This window comes from Vitis vinifera, chromosome 5 (assembly GCF_030704535.1).
Source record: "Vitis vinifera cultivar Pinot Noir 40024 chromosome 5, ASM3070453v1".
Classification (NCBI taxonomy): domain Eukaryota; kingdom Viridiplantae; phylum Streptophyta; class Magnoliopsida; order Vitales; family Vitaceae; genus Vitis; species Vitis vinifera.
In genome coordinates, this window is record NC_081809.1 from 2,119,491 (window position 1) to 2,138,465 (window position 18,975).

The window sequence follows — 18,975 nt, forward strand, 5'->3', positions numbered from 1 at the left end:
GTAGCCAGGTTGTGGATGTGTTTTTTTTTTTTCTTTATGTGTGCTAATCCAGAGTAGACTGTCATTTCCTTCCATTTTTGCTTTGATATGATATAATCAAGTTCCACATATGTGTGAATGTAAACATGTTTGTTTGGTTTACGATTAGAATAGTGTTATTCATTACGTGTTTTAATACCCTTTGCAGATCTATGATGAATTCTGCCCAATTTTATTGAACCAGTTCAAATCAAGGGAGTTTGTAAAATTTGAGACTTTTGATGCTGCATTGGATGAGTTCTACAGTAAAATTGAGGGTCAACGACCAGAACAACAACAAAAGGCAAAAGAGGTCTCTGCCATGCAGAAACTCAATAAAATACACGTGGATCAGGTCTTTAAATTATTGTCTGATATTTGAAGCCAATAGAATCATTTCCTTCTTTTAAGAAGAGTGGTTTCACATGCTTTCTAGCCTTTCAGCTAGTTGCTTGCTTGCAACTATGTTATAGTGACTTGGGCAGCAAGCAATGAGAATCTAGCCAATGCATCAGTGGTTGTATGGGCATGCTATGGTCATTCTCTCTTTACATGTCCAAAGGTTCTCTGCTAGAAATATTATTCAGTATTTTATGATCATTGCCATGTGTTATAGTCTCTTTCAACTTGATGCTGTAGGAAAATCGTGTGCATACACTGAAGAAAGAGGCTGACCGCTGCATTAAAATGGCAGAATTGATAGAATATAACCTAGAAGATGTTGATGCTGCCATATTAGCTGTCCGTGTTGCTTTGGCAAATGGTATGAATTGGGAGGATCTTGCCCGAATGGTGAAAGAAGAGAAAAAATCTGGAAATTCTGTAGCTGGCCTCATTGACAAGCTTTATCTTGAGAGAAATTGCATGACACTGCTGTTGAGTAACAACCTTGATGAAATGGATGATGATGAAAAGACACTTTCATGTGGATAAGGTGTGGTGGCATGATGCAATTTTTTTTTTTTTTTGCATCTTAATGCGTCATAATAACAAAACTGCTTATGTTTACTTCCATTTGAAGGCATTCATGCTGATTCTAAATTACCATTAAGCTTATCTTGTTGGATGTGACATATGCTAATTTCCACTCTGGTTCACAGCTGTCTGATCAAACAAATTACAGATCATGTAAAGCCCATATCTTTATTCTTCAAACTTGTCATCTCTTTTCTTTTCACTTTCTAGGTAGAAGTTGATTTGGCACTTTCAGCACACGCGAATGCTCGGCGGTGGTATGAACAGAAGAAAAGGCAGGAAAACAAGCAGGAAAAGACTATTATAGCTCATGAAAAAGCTTTTAAAGCTGCTGAAAAGAAGTCTTGCGTCCAGCTTTCACAGGTAGGAGAACATTACAGTTGTTTTTCCCCTTTGATTTATTTTGTACTGATGCTATTTTCAAAATTTTGAATCATTAAATGCAGCTGGTCCTGAGTTATTGGCCCTTGGTATTATGTTACATGTGTGCTGTGAGGAAAGTTAGTACTTAACCGTATCTTCGCTGAAGATTCACAGGAATGAATGATTAGGACCTAAGTTGAATGTTTATTAGCATCTAGTTTGATTTAAATGATCTGAACAACACGGTACCCTTTGTATACTTCCTGTGTACCTTGTTGCGCTCTTTCTTTGGCACGTGTTTATAATATCTCACCATTACTTATAAAAAAACTAACAACACACCTGCCTCTCAGCACCAGAAGAATTACTAAGCATGATTTTAGTTTTGTTTTTAATTATTGGTTGAGCTTAAATGAACCATTAAGTTGTCTTTTCTCAATGGTCAAGTGTCTGAATCTTCTCATCTATAATTGTGCTGGAAAAAACCGTTGCCACAATTTCACATATGCGAAAAGTTCACTGGTTTGAGAAATTTAATTAGTTCATCAGCAGTGAGAATTATTTGGTTATCAGTGGACGTGATGCTCAACAGAACGAGATGATTGTCAAGCGTTATATGTCAAAAGGGGACCTGTAAGTAGATTTTCTCCATTAATAAACAAATTTAACTCTAAGAAGAGAAAATGGGCAAAAACCTTTATCTGTATGGGGAATATATCAAGGGGAAAAAAAGAGACGAAAAGGAAAGTGGCACTGGAAGTTAAGAGAGTTAAGGAGGAAAAAAATGAGGCCCAATTCCACCCATTACTATGCCACAAAAAAAGAAGTTTCAGATTCATACATTTCAAATCAACCAACAACAACTCCTCATCAACATTTTTGTTTTTCCAAAGGCACCTAAACACCTGTTGCAGAATACTACTCCACTACTCTTCCTCATAACTCCTATGACATGTTAATCCAACATTGACTCTCTATAAGTAGATATTATTTTATAAAATCTCTTTCAAATGTTTCTGACAGAAGGATCCTTTAATGATTTACACAAAAGTATAACATGTCTTAGGCCAAATATTCAACCAATAAAAAGATTTATTGTGCATATTCATTAAATATTGTTAAATGCTAGTCTATTATTTGGTTTTGTTTTTTGTCCGTTGTTGTAGTACTTATTTTATTTTAGTTTGGTATTTTATTTTTTTATTTATTTTTTATTGAACACTTTCTTTGAATGAGAAGACTCAAAAGAGTTGTGTAAAGACTTAGAATTTCCAACTTATTGTAATACAGTCGTCAGCATTTTGGTGAAAGTATTTTTGAAGCTTACAGGCTTTAGTTATCTTTCTAATGCCAGGTAATTTCCTCTTCATCTATTTACTTTGTGGAAACCACCTCAATCACACTTACGTATCTTATTCCCCTACCTATGCAATTTGAGATTTAATAGACCTGTTTCTCCTATTAACATTAGGGGAGGCCTTTTCTGCTTTATGAATTAATCTTCACAAATATTTATTGTAAGTTATACTTTCTTGTCTCTTTTCATGTCAATCATGTACATTGGTAGACGTTATTAATTCTCTGAGTTATGAAATGGGATTTAGGAATTTAGGATTAAAGGGAAATACGATTTTATGAAATATGTCTTATCTAATTCATAGACCTCCATGATTTAAGCTTTTATCAGCTTGCTGTTATCCCTCTCAGCTGATTATTGTTATTATGGAATATGAATTGATCCAATAATGTGGAGTCTTAATATCCCTCTTTTTAAAAAAAAATAAAAATAAAAATCTGAAATCTTAATATCCCTGTTGTTTCTTCTGATATTGCTCATTTGATTATGAATTAGGTATATCCATGCAGATCTACATGGAGCTTCAAGTACTGTGATCGAGAACCACAAGCCTGAACATCCAGTACCCCCTCTTACTTAGAGCCAAGCAGGATGTTTCACTGTAAGTTGGTCATCTTTCAATATTCTTTTGGTATTATTTCATTTTATTGTGTCTTAAGAGTGAACAGCATATCTGCACTCTGAATTATTTAGCTTGCAATTTTTTTGTAAAATAGGTTTGTCACAGCCAGGCGTGGGATTCAAAGATTGTCACAAGTGCTTGGTGGGTTTATCCTCACCAGGTCAGTAAAACTGCTTCTACTGGGGAATATCTTACAGTTGGGAGTTTCATGATCCGTGGGAAGAACTTTCTTCCTCCACACCCTCTTATGATGGGCTTTGGCTTGTTATTTTGCTTAGATGAGAGCTCCTTGGGATCACATTTAAATGAAAGGCGGGTGAGAGGTGAGGAGGAAGGGGCACAAGATTTTGAGGAGAATGAATCTCTTAAAGGAAATTCTGATTCTGAGTCAGAGAAGGAAGAAACAGATGAAAAACGTACTGCAGAGTCAAAAAGCATAATGGATCCATCAACACATCAACCAATATTAGAAGGCTTTTCTGAAATTAGTTCTGCTCATAATGAATTGACCACCTCCAATGTTGGATCCATCAATTTTCCCGAAGTTCCTCTTGAAGAGAGGAATATGTTGAATGGAAATGATAGTGAGCATATAGATGATATTTCTGGAATACATGTTTCTTCTGTCAATCCACAACTTGAGGATCTCATTGATAGGGCTCTTGAACTTGGATCTAATACTGCATCTGGTAAGAAGTATGCTCTTGAAACTTCTCAAGTTGATTTGGAAGAACACAATCATGAAGACAGAAAGGCTAAAGTCAGAGAGAAACCTTATACTAGCTACCAAAGTCAGAGAAAAAAATGAACACAAATTTTGCGCCTGTAACAAAAGAAAACACTTCATTCCATTTGTTTAGCAGTTTAGATGTACACTTGTAGGTTCTGGCTTGCTTCATATGCTAGTGTATTTGATAAGTATGACCAACAGGCATAGGCGCAAAAACTGGGGTGTGAGAGTTTGGCAGTGCAATACTTTTGTTTCAGTGCCACTAAACAAGACAAGAACAACCAATCCTTCACTAAATGAAAGATGAAGTGCATGAAATCATGTAGCCTGGTCTATTTCTCAATACTAGCTACCAAAGCATTTTTTTTTTTTTTTTTTTACATCAGATCTACTTCCTTTCACCTCAATTATAACACCCAAAATCGAATACCACAATAAAAAAGTTGACCCCTCAGTTTGGAGCATTTGAAGAACAAGTATTAAGTCAAACCATCCAATTTTCATACTTTTGGGCCTATAGCGTCCCAAGATTTTTCTTCACTATCAAAAACAACTAAAAAGAATTCCTTAAAGCACTTCGAATTGAAATTACCAAGGTTTCAAAATTAAAAAACATCCTGCCCAAAAAAGGCATCCACCTGGAACCTTTTAGAACAAAATGAAATTATTAGAATCATTCCATTTTCCTAGTTTTTATACTACTGCAGCAATGAAACAAACATCTCAGGTGACAAAGAAGCCCTCTAACTACAAACACTATGTTTTACTTACCAAACCAAAACAATTGAAGTATGCAAATTCTACCAAAGAAAAAGAAAAAGTTATAGCATGATAAAATCATTGTATTTGTCAAATAATTCAAACTGAAAAGTAATAGCAACTTCAAGATCCAACAACAAAGCACAACATAAATTTGAAATTGTTTGTTATTAATCAAAAACTCTTAAAAATTAAATACCCTTTTGGGTTGATTTACCATTGGCAGTCAAAGAATTATTCCATTAATACTTCTCTCATGAGAAGCAACAACCCCTAAAGTTAGCTGCAAAGCAACTCAACAACCATTATGTTCAATCAATTATTGAAAATTTTAACTTAAAAGAAACTAAGCTTAGAACAGAAAAGGGATGGGATATTAGTGACCAAATAGTCACATTATAATTGAACACATTTATAATATGTCATACATACCAGTAGATGAATACAAACAAAACCAAATACTCATGTTATAATTAAACACATTAATAATGTTTCATACATACCAGTAGGTGAATATAAACCAAAAGTCATACATATAAAAACGCCAAGACAGTAATACCAACATGGAAAACAACACCACATGAAACAATAACAACAAGAGCAACCGCTCCTTGGACTGTGGATGGACTCCTACAACTCAAAATTCCTAGTCGAATCTGAAGGATGTTCACTATTGAGAGAATTAGAAAAATACATCCCAAGATTGAGCTAAAGACGGCACAAAGCATCACCTTTCGAATAGACTTTCTATTGAAGTGGCTTCTAAACTCTTTATTTGATTCAGCAGCATTGACAAGTTTGATCATTATCTTCAAGCCATGAGCCACCCATGATGATGTGAGAAAAAATGCAAAGGAAATGACCTCAAAGAACATCAGGGTCCTGATCGTGCTGATATTGGCATCGCAGCCAAGACGACCATCAATGCTATGTAGTCCTATGGTGGTGAGGGAGAATCCCAGAAATGAGGAGACAGCGTATAAGGAGTTGAAACTCACAACGGTATCAAGGGCAGCGAATTGAATGTCATCTCTTATCTCCTCTCTTGATTTTACTTGAATAACCCTGAAAATAAAAGTAATAGGTTAATTTATATTGATTTATAAAAGGAAGTAAAAAAATGTTGAAATTAAGATAGATACTGTTGGGCCTTCATTTCTGAGACAGTCTTGTAGCAGGTGCTGTAAATAAAAAACTGGTGAGAATTAGTTAAGAAAAAGAGTGGATAAAAGGCAAGAAAAAATATTTGCTATTATCAACTATGTAAAACAATAAATTTTCAATTAAAAAAAAATGAAAAAATGAACATAAATTATCAACGAGCATCATAGTTCAAGCCAGATAATCCCCGGACTGTAAAGTAAATAGTGATGATCGAAATTAATAATTAATAATTATTTACATCGAGGAAAATTGTTCGCCGAAATATCGGATATCGGTCGGGCCCGATATTCGAACCCGATTATCGATTTCCAGGAATATCGTTAAAAAATCGGCAAAATGGCCTATATTTCGACCGATAAATAGGCGATAAATCGCGAGTGGAGCTGACGGGCGGAGAACCCGGAAGAGAATTTAAAAAAATCGCCGATATTTCGGGAAATTTCCCGATATTTCCTACCAGTCCAGCCCGCGCACAGGATACAAAATCTGTCCAATTTTTTTTTTTAAAAAAACATAAAATGCTATTTGGGGTAATCTGATCATGATTTGCGGGCAAAGGTTGTGTTTTTCAGCCTGGCTCAAAAATCGTGGATTTAGGGTTCGTGAAATTTAAATCCAATGGCACAACAGCAAAGAGACCCCTAAAACAGATCCAGAAAACACAGGGAGCAAAAGAAAAGCAATTTTTCTTGGTTTTCTTTGGGGGTTTTGCATGGATTTTCTCGGAAATCAAACGACGATGAATTTTCCCGGAAATCGAATGGGGGTTGGATTTTCTTGGGAATCAAACGGGGGTTGCAAAAAAAATAATAATAACATGATTAGATTAGTACCTGCGAGGATTGAGAGTGGCAGAGGAAAATAGGGCTTTTTTAGGGATGCTCTCGCCTGGAGGACAACTTCAGGAAAGGCCTTCTTGATGCGCGAGTGAGAGAAGTGTGTGCCTTTTGATTTTTATATTTAGTAGAGATAAAAGAAAATAAACAAATCATGAGAACAATTTTCCTCTCTCTATAAATAATTATTAATTATCGACCTTTATTTTGATTATTAAATAAATTAATATTAATAAAAAGGTTGTTACTAGTATTTTAAATAAAATTTAAAAAATTAAATTTTAAATAAAATATTTTATATAAATTAATTTAATTTTTCATTTAAAAAATGTTTTAATAAAAATATTTTTACCTAAATGACAACTTCTTCTTAAAAAATTAATAATATTTCTTTCAAATATATTATATATAATTCTAAATTTTTATTTAATTTTACCACCAAATCTTATTATTATTTAAATATTATTAAATTTGGGATTTGAATGCATTAAATATTCCAATAAACAAGATTTGAAATTTATGATATGAAAGAAGCATAAATCATCATAGTAATTATGAAATTTGAAATTAATGAAAATATTCTAACAAACAAGATTTAAAATTTGTGGTATGAAAGAAACATTTTTTTTCCTTGAAGATTTAAAATTAATGAAAATATTTCATTAATATATATATATATATATATATTCATTGTACTTGTTAATGGAAAATATTCTAACAAAAAGAATAAGAAATTTGTGATATGAAAGAATAATTTTTTTTCCTGAAATAATAAAATATTTTACTAAAACAATATTTGAAATTTGTGGTTGAGAAGAAATATTTTTTTTCTCTGAAATTTGTAATTAATGGAAATGTACGCATAAAACACTCCATAAGTGAAAATATTAGCAAAGGTTAGGTTAGAAAAAATAAATAATTATTATAAAATTATTGATTCCTTAAAGTGAAAATAATCGCATACTTTAGAAAACATAAACAATTACCATAAAATTATTGCAATGGTGATTGTCGGGTATGACCACTGCACCACTCACCAACTTATATTAAAAAATAGATAAATATTTAAATGCATTAAATATAATCATTTTTAAAATTATAAATAATAAGAACCCCATTAATATTTAGATATAATTTAGGTTGATTTTCCCTTTAAAAAAATTAGAGCTAAATATAGATACACTTAAAATGTTAATGGAAAATATTTATTGTACTTATTAATGGAACAGGCCCAACTGCCCCCATTTTCTCCCATTTTAGTTGTAACCCTCGTCACGCATGGTTCAAAGTCGCGGTATCGGTCACTAATTTGGAGGGCCCCGAGGCGTATCGGTTTGGTATCGGGCGATACGTAAAATAAGTTAATTAGAAAATTCAAAAAATTATAAAAATATTATGTAAATTATAAGAAAAATATATACAATTAAATAAGCTCAAAAAATTAATAAAATAAAATTGTCTCACATTTAACATTATTTAAATAGTTATAAAAGTACCTACTCAGAGTTATTTATGATAATGCTAATAAAAGAAAATTATTTTATTTCAAATATAATAATGTTTTTACTAACAAACATACAATACAATAATCAATTCCATGTTGAATGACGAGGGGGTTCAAAATCATTATCATCAGTCCTACGACGAGTATATGATTACTACTCAAAAAGTGTTATTTGATAGCTTGTAATTAACTCTTTTAAATACTTTTGAGTAGTAGTTATTACCTTTTAACCCAATTAACATATTAAGGATCCTTGTAATCAATTTTAATCAAATTGTGTTAAGTTTTGGTGTTTTGATAGCTTTTTGATCATCAAAGCAATCAGAGATTGAGGAGAGTCCTTAGGAATCCATGGCAAAGATGTCCGGACAGGGCGTCCGGACACACCATTGGAGAGCGGTGGAAAGTGGGTTGTAGCAAGGCTTGCTCACTATAGCCAATGTTTTCCATCCGGACAACATATCCGGATAGGATATGCTATCGTTCGGATGGAGTTGCTCCGGATAACATGGCGGTGCGTGTCCTCTTGGGAAATCCGAATGGAGTTGATTCGGATATAGCCTTGCGCACTCCGTGTCATCTGGGAGAGGGGTCCTTACACCTTGCACAAGCAAACGGTCCCCCTTGCGCAGCATAGCTCAGTCCACCCGGGGAGGAATTCCGTGCGCCGACATTTTACATCCGGATATCTCACAGCCGGATGGGAGAGGAAGACGTTTCAACTTCTCCGGATAGATATATCCGGATCTTCTGATAGCGCTCATCCGGAGAGCATCTGCACCCGACATTTCAGATTACCCGGATTTTGCACAGTGACACGGTGTTCTCCTGAAGCTTCATGATATTTCCGACCGACATTTTAAGATATTTTGGGATATTTTGCTTTAGATATTTGATGTCTAAATCCCCAAACTCTCCTTGTAATCCACCTATCATAGGATTCCTTAGTCTTTAAGTAAGTACAAAGGGTGAATAACCTCTTATATATAGTGTGTAATCTTCTTTACAAAGATATCTATTATGTAATCAAAGGAAGAAAGAAATATATTTCATAGAGCACTTGCTCTGTTTTTCCTTCATATAATTGTTTTCTCGTTAGTTTTCTTACTAGCCAAACAAGCTTTGAGGAAGTTTCCTCAGAGAATGAGTGGCTAGACTTTTAGTTCCTTGGAGTTAAGGTTGCCGGGAAAGGTTCCAAGTGCATGAATTAGTAGCTTTGTGGTTTCAGTCTTTAATGAAGAGAAAGTGTGATCCTTTAATGATTTCTATGTTTTTAATTAACTTAAAACACCTTCAAGTCACTTGAGCCAACACTTGGTAAGGCACGTGATCTCCGTCCCTGGAGATGCACTTGTTTATCTCTTGCAAGCTTTTGGGAAGTGACTTAGAGGTAGGATTTTCTAGAATTACCAACACTTGGTAAGCTTTTGGACTCTAAGGAGACATCCATTAGTTATCTCTTGCGAGCTTGAGAAGGGAAGTCCAAAGTTAAAGATCACCTTGAATGGCAAATGTTAGGTGAAAGGCACGAGTCATTGCAAGTTGCATCAGTGAGAGGGATTTAGTGTTTGAACCCATAAAAGGGAAGCATTTGTACAGCACCGATTAAAGAATTGACTATATGTTAATTCTCTAATGCGAGGAAATGAACCAAATGACCAGAGCTTTGTTTTTGCATAAGGAACCTCCCCTGTGAATCTAAACCTCCAAGGAATGTTTTTCTTCATAAGTAATTTCCATTACTTTCTTTTTAGTTAACTTTAAACAAAACCTCATTTAAACAAAGTTTGTGTTTTATTTCTTAAGCTAACCTTGAAATGAAAAAGCACCAATTTACTTTGAATTGGTATCAGTTGAGAGTTGAAAACCCTTCCCAGTGAACGATCCTAGAGCCATTATGCTATATTAGCTAAGCTATCCTAATGCATGGTGATATAGGTTATAAATTTTGTTGATTACTCTCTCAATCAAAGAGCACCAGCTGGACATGAATCAGCTAAGACACCAATTGGGAATGAATCAGTATACAAATTAGGGTGGCAATTCCCGTAATGAGGATATGGTTGAAAGAGTTGTTCATAACTCGAATATGTTGGCTGAGATGATTGACTTGATGATCCATAATCAGGAAAATATGGTTTTGAAGGTTGTTCGGGATCAACACTATATTGATAGTATCCAAAACCTCGACAAGCAATGCTACTGCTATCAGAAGATTGATCATATCCATATGAATCACTAGCTTGTGTTCCAGTATTTGAATATCCCTCTGGATGCATAATTGGAAATCGATCAAAATCATTTCTACTAAAAGTACTAGAAGAGCTATTACAGTCTCTAAAGGTGTGATATGATCTACCATCTACCCCTCTGAAATACGGTCTTAATCTCATACCCAAATTTTGCAAGTGCCCATCGATACGGTGATAATTTGATTTATGATAATCATGCCCACTAGAATAATCATCATCACTAGGAAATGTAGTTAGTCTTTCCAAATACTTTCGTTGTTCCCATATCCCTAGTCGATATCCATGATCTGTATCTTGCGTGGTATAGTAATTTTCACCTCCTTGTGCCCATGACATGCTAGGATCTACTTGACTAACATAACTGCCCCCAATGCTACCATCTCCTCTAGTACCCTCACCAATGCCACCAACTCCTCTACTACCCCCACTAGTGCCACCACCCCGCCTATTGCCCTCATTGTCACCATTATCACTACTAGAATTTAAAGAAATTTTTCTAGAAGCCTTACCTTTACGGCGGGAATCAACATTTCTTTCTTGTGTAGCATTACTTGTACGCGTACTAACTCTACAATTTGTGGCACCATCTTCTTCATGAACTGTTTCTCTACCTTCTTCATTAGAGGGAAGACCTTTATCCAACCAATCCAAATTATCAGATGATAAAATAGGTTCCTCTCCTTCTCGTATCCACTCATCTAATATATCATCATCATTAAAGATATTATTCAGATCAATTGGATTGTATAAATCTTCATTGTTTCGTTCTTGCATCAAATTCTTAACTCGAAGTCACATATTGTAGTGCACATAAACTAACTTATGCAACTTTTTCATTGCCAAACGGTTGCGCAACTTTGTGTGAATCAATGATCATGTGCTCCAATTTCTTTCACAACCTGATGAAGAACAAGTTTGGCTTAAAATTTTAATAGCAATCTTTTGTAGATGTGGACCTTCGTCGCCATAGTTGTTCCACCATTCAACTATAATAAAGAAAATGCATACTTATTAATCACTATGATATATTTAACAAAAAATGATGATAATTTCTTATTTGTAATAGATGTAAATGTATTAAGTACTTGGAAGAGATTGATTTATTGCTTTCTTTGTAAGTGCACTTCCAAATTCTCATCCACTGTCAACAAATAATTTCACCTACATCATTAACATTTTTTTTTGTTAATGCACATTACATATACAAAATGTATTATATAAAGGTCACAAACTATTATTATACCTTGTTAATAGCTTTTGCTTGTCTATTCAAATCTAGCTTTAAACTCTTGATAACCTCCTTTAATCCAACTTTAATTTCCAAATGGTTGGAGAAGTGCTTTGAATATTGGAACATTGGATTTTAAAAATATGCCGGCATAAGTTAAATAATAATCGGTTTATAATAATTTGTACTGAAAAAAATAATAAAAAATATATAAATAATTTTTTTATTACCTGCAGCATGCAAATGGTTGTGCAATTGACCTTCCCACTTTCTATCAATGACTTCTCAATACTTTTCCCATTGCTTGACCGATGCCTTGATAGCCAATTTATCTCTATCCATTGCTTCATAAATGATTGATACTGTGGACTTTTTATCTTGATCAACCAATTTCAATACTTTGACGAGAGGTTCCATAATGGTTTGAACTTCCCCTATCTTCTTCAAAAATCGATCAGTTAAGATAAGGTTGGATACCTTATCTCTTAGACCTTTTCTGTTCCTATCTTTATTGAATTCATGCCACTTATTTGTTGTGCACATTCTCTTCAAATAAGCCTCATAACATATAAGACTCTCAAATGAAATGAATTAAGTGGCAAAACGGGTTATTCCCGACCTTAACATATTTATATCCTTGGTAAACACTTTCATTAAATTCACTACTTTCAAGTTATTATAAATAAATCTTGTGATCATCTTAGCTTGATCTAATGTCTCTTTAATCTATTTCATGCTTGCAATATCTTCAAGCATGAAATCAATACAGTGGGCTGCACAAAGAGACCAAAACAAATGTTTCCACTTCTCCATCAACAACATACTGACTACTTTAAAACTTGTCTCATTATCAGTGACTACTTGAACAACATTTTCCTTCCCAACCTCCTTTACAACTTATCCATAAGGGAAAAGATGTAGTCTACTGTCTTAGGTATATTGGTAGTGTCAATTGAAGAATGATATATTATACTTCTATCACAATAAATCATGAAATTGATGATAGGCTTTCAAGTCCTAGAAATCTAACCATCACACATGATTGTGCACCCATATATAAGTCATTTAGCCTTCAATGTTATTATATATACCTTAAGCTCTTGCAGCTCATCATCTAAATATGTATTTCCAATTTGGTATCCAGTGGGACCCTTGATGCCTGGACTTGTTTCTGCTATGGTATCAATCATTGATTGATAGTAAAGCCCACTGTCAGTTGCATTAAAGAGTATTGCATTAAAGAAAAATAATTTAGAAATAACTTTACATACTTTCTTCACACCTTCATTAGAAAACAAGTTTTTTTATTGATTTCTGCTTTGATGGGAACATGTAGGGGTCAATTCCTTTTGGAGGTATGCTAGCTCATTCTCTTACACTGAAGCTACATGTCAATCTGCGTTTAATCCTAGCATTAGAAGGTTGTGAGGAACTACCACCCTTCTGATGTTTTTGTCTACCTTCTTCAAAAATTCGACGAATTTCTTTCATTGCTTGTTTCATTTGTCTTCTTTCAAAATCAGACATAGCAACTTCCTCAATTTCATCATCAGAATCACCCTCATCATTTTCATAGAAATTTTCTTTATTTAAGGAACTCAAAAGTCGTTCATTTTCTTTTTTTTCTTTATTTGTGTTTTTTCTTTTAAAGTATCAGACATATGTTGTCTAACACTATATGACACTTCTACCGATACACGTGGACATCCTTCCACTTGTCCGGATATATGTGCGATGTGTTGCTTTAATCTTGTTATACCGCTATGTATGACTTTCCCACAATATTTACACTTTGTGGTTCTTCTACTACCACCAACAAGTTCTACATGCTCCCAACTAATATAATGTTTTGAAGTCATTTTGAAATATTAACCTAACCATGTATAAAAGGAAAACAACTTACTTTTCAAATTAAATATATATAAACACATTTATATAAGAATTATAATATTCAATTTTCCACTCACTTATATGTTTCATATTGTTACCATATAAAAATAAATTCTACTAAAAAAACAATAAACACGATCTCACCTAAGTACATCATTTTTTGTCTTCCACTTATTTATATGTTTTTTAATTAAAATAAATAATAGTTAAATAAATGAATATTTTTTTTAAAAAAAATCTTTTAAAAAAGTTTGTTTTGATAATTATTGATTTCCTATTGTAATTTAATTGTAGAATATTATAAAATAAAAAATCTACATGATCTAATGAAGTAAAATTGATTCAAATATAAATGTAATTAACCATGTAAATGCATACCCTTCATTCCGTATTATTAAATCATTTATGATTATTTGAAAAAAAAATTATTAATTTTCTAATGTAATTTAATTTTGCAATATTATAAGATAAAAACATAAATTAAAAATACAATATCTATACCATATAAACTTTACCATATAAATGTACTTTATATTTCTATACCATACAAAAATAATTTAGTGAACCAATTTATTGTTTTGATAATTATTGATTTCCTATTATAATTTAATTGTATAATATTATAAAATAAAAAATCTACATGATATAATGAAGTAAAATTGATTCAAATATAAATGTAATTTACCATCTAAATGCATACCCTTCATTCTATATTATTAAATCATTTATGATTATTTGAAAAAAATTAAATAATTATTAATTTTCTAATGTAATTTAATATTGCAATATTATAAGATAAAAATATAAATTAAAAATACAATATATATATATATATACCATATAAATTTTACCATATAAATGTACTTTATATTTCTATACCATACAAAAATAATTTAGTGAACCAATTTATTTTTTGATAATTATTGATTTCCTATTGTAATTTAATTGTAGAATATTATAAAATAAAAAATCTACACGATATAATGAAGTAAAATTGATTCAAATATAAATGTAATTTTTCTATATCATGTAAATACATACCCTTGATTCCATATTATTAAATCATTTATGATTATTTGAAAAAAAATTGTTTTAAATAATTATTAATCTCCTAATGTAATTTAATTTTGTAATATTATAAGATAAAAACATAAATTAAAAATACAATATTTGTACCATATAAATGTATTTTATATTTTTGTACCATACAAAAAGAATTTAGTGAACCAATTTAATATTATAAGATAAAAAAAAATCACATAATTTAATAAATTAAAAATATAATCTCTATATAAAATAAAAACATTACATATAAATATATTTAATATCATCATAATATTATCATTATGAATTCTCCAATTTTATATAAATATTATTTTCCAATTCTTCATTTTCGTAAATGGTTTTTAAAAATCATTATTGCGAGTCTCAAAGAATTATTACATTTTGTATAGGATTTATCATTTTATGCTTTTAAAAACAAAAATAACAAGTATATCCAAACCATACCTTACTTCATTTGGATACATTTTCTGTTTTTTTTTTAAATAAAAACTTATATGTAAAAAGTAAGAACTTTCTTACTATATACTAATCTTATGTTGTTAAAAATTATTTTCAAAAATTTTAAAGTGAGTTATTAAAAACTATTGGATTGTCAATAAAAGTTACCACCATTTTCTATTTTACAAAAGAAAAAAAAACGAAAAGGAAAGATAGATTATAGCAACAACAAAGTGTGTTAAACCATATACACAGGGGTATATATATACTCATATGGTTCATTAAGCACAACACGATAGCAAAAAGGGGGAAAAGAGATATAAATGTGCATTTTGTAATAAAATAATGATTTCACAGCCAAACTGAGGCAAAAGAAAGGAAACAAAATAAAAATCGATATTCTTCCCTTTATTACCTCTATTAGTTATTACCTGTTGGTTTGAAACCCTTGTCTTCTATCTTCTTCCCCAACACCACGAAGACCGATCTGCAATGACTATCTTTTTCCCCAACACACCACGAAGACCATGATCTACAACCTCTCAGACTATTGGACCTTTCCACTACTATCATACAACCACGATCTGCTACTTTCTCACCGACAGCGCACCAAAGACGAAGATTCTACACTCTGGCAATGGTGGATTTAAGGTTAAGTGAGTTATTCTTCAATCGAGGCTCTTTTTAAAGGCTTTTGAAAGGGTCACAACATTTACAGTGAGACCTGTAACAAAATTTACGGTGAGAGCTTCTCTCTCTAAAAATGTAGAGAGAGAAAATAGATGTTAGGGCTTTCTGAGGAGAAAGAATGCTACGAAGATGAATCTTTAGAGCAAAATGAGGAAAAAGAATACTAATATGAAAACAAATCCGATTAGGATGGCGAACACCATCCACTATCCGATTAGGATGAATCCTTATAGCAAAATGAGGAGGAAGAAAATAGACATTATCTCCCATTTTTTCACACTCTTGTGTGATTAATTAGCCTCCTTACACTCATTGTCTAGCTTGCCCTATTTAAATATAATTATATTTAAATTAATCAATCATTAAAATGGTGAAAGGATTTAACTAACACCAACCAACCAAAAATCACTTAATTGGTTAATTAAGAATGCGTTTAGTAGTGATGTTTGTAGCTAACATTATTAAAAAAGAAGCAAAACTTGTGAGAATTAGTAAAGAAAATAAAATATAATTAAAAAACTTGTGAGACACCTAAAATATAATTATAAATAAAAAATAATACTTAAATATAAAATAAACCTTTGCTATGTAAGACATGCATTATTTCACTTATATTTTACTTTTTTTTTTATTTAATTCACGTTTTTGTGGTTCTTTTACTCTTTTTTTTTCTTTATTTATCTTAAATATTGTCATTTTGGCACTGATCAATCTACTAAATATTAAAAAAAAATCATTAATGTTGAGGCCTCACGTCCCTGGTGATCCACGTAGTTGCCAAATGGATGGACGCACGATCTCAACTAATATAGGTTCTTGATTCAGTCGTTCCACCTGCAAAAGGCGTCCAAACGGGGTGTCCGGACGTACCCTCCGAAGGTTTTGTCAGTCATGGTTAGAGAGATGAAGATAAATCAGTTGACCTTTTACTAGGTATAGCAAGCTTACCTTCCTTTTTGTGTGAAGGTTCGTATATATAACATCAGAAGCTTTGTTCCCCTCTTTAATGGTGGGGAGATATTTTGTGTTGTCATGATGACACTAGGTGGTGGCAGAGCCATCATCACCCTACGGGCGGCTGACAGAGATCGTGGTATGTGATCATGTGAAGTGATCGTGGGAAGTGACTTGTTGTCACTTCATCTTGTCCTTTCACTCTGCAGGTGGCGGAACGTGGGCCATGACAGGCTGTTGTGATAACGTGCAAGACTTGCTTACTTTAGTTAATGATCTGGGCAATGTATCCGGGTGGCCTATGTTTAGTCGTCCGGATGCATTGCTTATGAGTGTCGTGTGCTTCTCCTTGAGGTAGTCCGGATAGGAGAAGCGCGTCACGTGTACTCTTGGGGAAATCCGGATGGGGTTAACCCGGATGAGAATGTGTGCCACGTGTCATCAAGAGATGTGTGCCACGTGTTATCAGAGGGAGGAGTCCCTACAATTAATATAGCAAATGATTAATAATATTTTTTTTCCATACCTTACATAAAAAAATTTATCTTTATTTAACTATTATAAATTATTATTTTTGATTGAAAGTTAATTTTTTTTTTAAATATTCTAAATGGTTTTTTAATTAAAATAAGGAATATGACCTGAGGGTGTTTTAGGAAGAAAGATAGTGGGGTTCACCGATTGGGACCCACATCGCGGGACCCCTCCAATGAGAAGCGAACTCACGTTGACTCCAAAGGATTAATTTTATATATATATATATATATATATATATATATATATGGAAAGTCATAAATTTAGTGGAGTAGTAGGTTTCATCAGACCTGTAAAAGTAGAGCTCCTCTCTAAAAATGTAGAAAGGCTTGGGAAGTACGGCATTTACAGTGAGAGCTGAGAAAACGAGCTTAGGATATATGTGAGTTAAGTCATGCAGGTGGAAATTGCTGTTGATTAACAGGATACGGGTACACAATGTGGGCTCTATATGGAATTTTGTTGATTAACCATCAAGTTCATTGGTTAAGTGCAATGAGCTTTAGGATATTTAAACAAATTCAGATTGTTGCAGTCGTGATATGTTTTATTTTGAATGGAAATATCCCACAAGAAACCACTTAAAGAGAAGGAAAAAGCAGCTCACTTGACAAAATTATTTTTGTTATACTAGCATCATAGAACATGCCAAATTATGTTACTGGGTAAATTTTACAGGATGACTCTTCTCTATTCACCTTTAGAGCTTGGTTTATTCACCAGTATTCAAACACAACATCCCACATCTAGCCAAAAAACAGGCTAGATGTGGGTACACTTTCCTGAGAAACCTTAAGGCAGCTCAAATCGCCAAGTAGCCAACTTTTATAGGAACAGAGTTCTGAAATACTAGTTAGACAAAATTAATCAGTTACTTTCTTTTTCTCTCTAATAATTGTCATCGTCTTGAATTAACACCACGATCACTGACCTTGATAACGCTTGTTTCTGATACAGCAAATAACAAATGGCAACAAAATTGTTGTATGTGATAAATGCGGATGCGGGTTTTGATTTAAGCTGATAGATGCCAGGCCCATGCACCAAATCCTCCATGTCATGGTCCCATCTTAATTTGAGAGGAGCGTCCTCAATAGATGTCATCACTCCATGAGATGGGTTTCATCAAAATTTATTATCGTTCAGAAAGAGTAGAGGGATCAAAACAGCTGATTAGCAGGTGACAACAGATGATCGTTGAAGCATCGACAGAGTGGAGGCTGAATACAAAAAACACGTAAATATAAGGTGGCGTTTGTTTTTTTGGCTTTTTGCTGAAAACAATTTGCTTTCAGAATTTAGGTTGTTTGTTTTTTTAATTTTTGATGACTTATTACTGAATTTTTAAAATTTTTGACTAAATAAAAAAAGCTAAAAAATTTGGCTTTTTCTATTTAGAAAAAGCCAATTTTTTAAACCTTTACCAAATGCGATTGAACCCGAACCCGACGCCCAAACCTACACACCCATCCCTTGTAGCTCTCTGCAACCCCGATCCTCAACCCTCACCTCATCCCCAAAGCAATAATTTCTTCATTCTCCTCCTCCATCGCTTTCCTTCCGAGACTACAGAGTTGGAAAGAAGCTCCTCTTTCA

At 32.8% G+C, this 18,975-nt stretch overlaps 1 protein-coding gene and 1 pseudogene across 2 annotated transcripts; one reads left to right on the forward strand and one right to left on the reverse strand.

Moving 5' to 3' along the window:
• Window positions 1-705: 705 nt before the first annotated feature.
• LOC132253733 (uncharacterized) lies at window positions 706-4,369 on the forward strand (annotated as a pseudogene).
• Window positions 4,370-5,263: 894 nt separating this feature from the next.
• LOC132253763 (uncharacterized) lies at window positions 5,264-6,976 on the reverse strand. 2 transcript variants are annotated; one of them, XM_059736734.1, is made up of 3 exons: window positions 6,822-6,976; window positions 5,967-6,019; window positions 5,264-5,889 (listed from the first exon to the last, which is right to left on the reverse strand). In XM_059736734.1, the coding sequence occupies exons 2-3, from the start codon at window positions 5,978-5,980 to the stop codon at window positions 5,352-5,354; spliced, it is 552 nt and encodes a 183-aa protein (XP_059592717.1). In that variant the 5' UTR covers window positions 5,981-6,019; window positions 6,822-6,976; the 3' UTR covers window positions 5,264-5,351. The 2 variants fall into 2 exon arrangements, with proteins under 2 accessions (XP_059592717.1, XP_059592716.1); XM_059736733.1 differs by having other exon boundaries at window positions 5,967-6,005; window positions 6,822-6,968.
• Window positions 6,977-18,975: the final 11,999 nt, after the last annotated feature.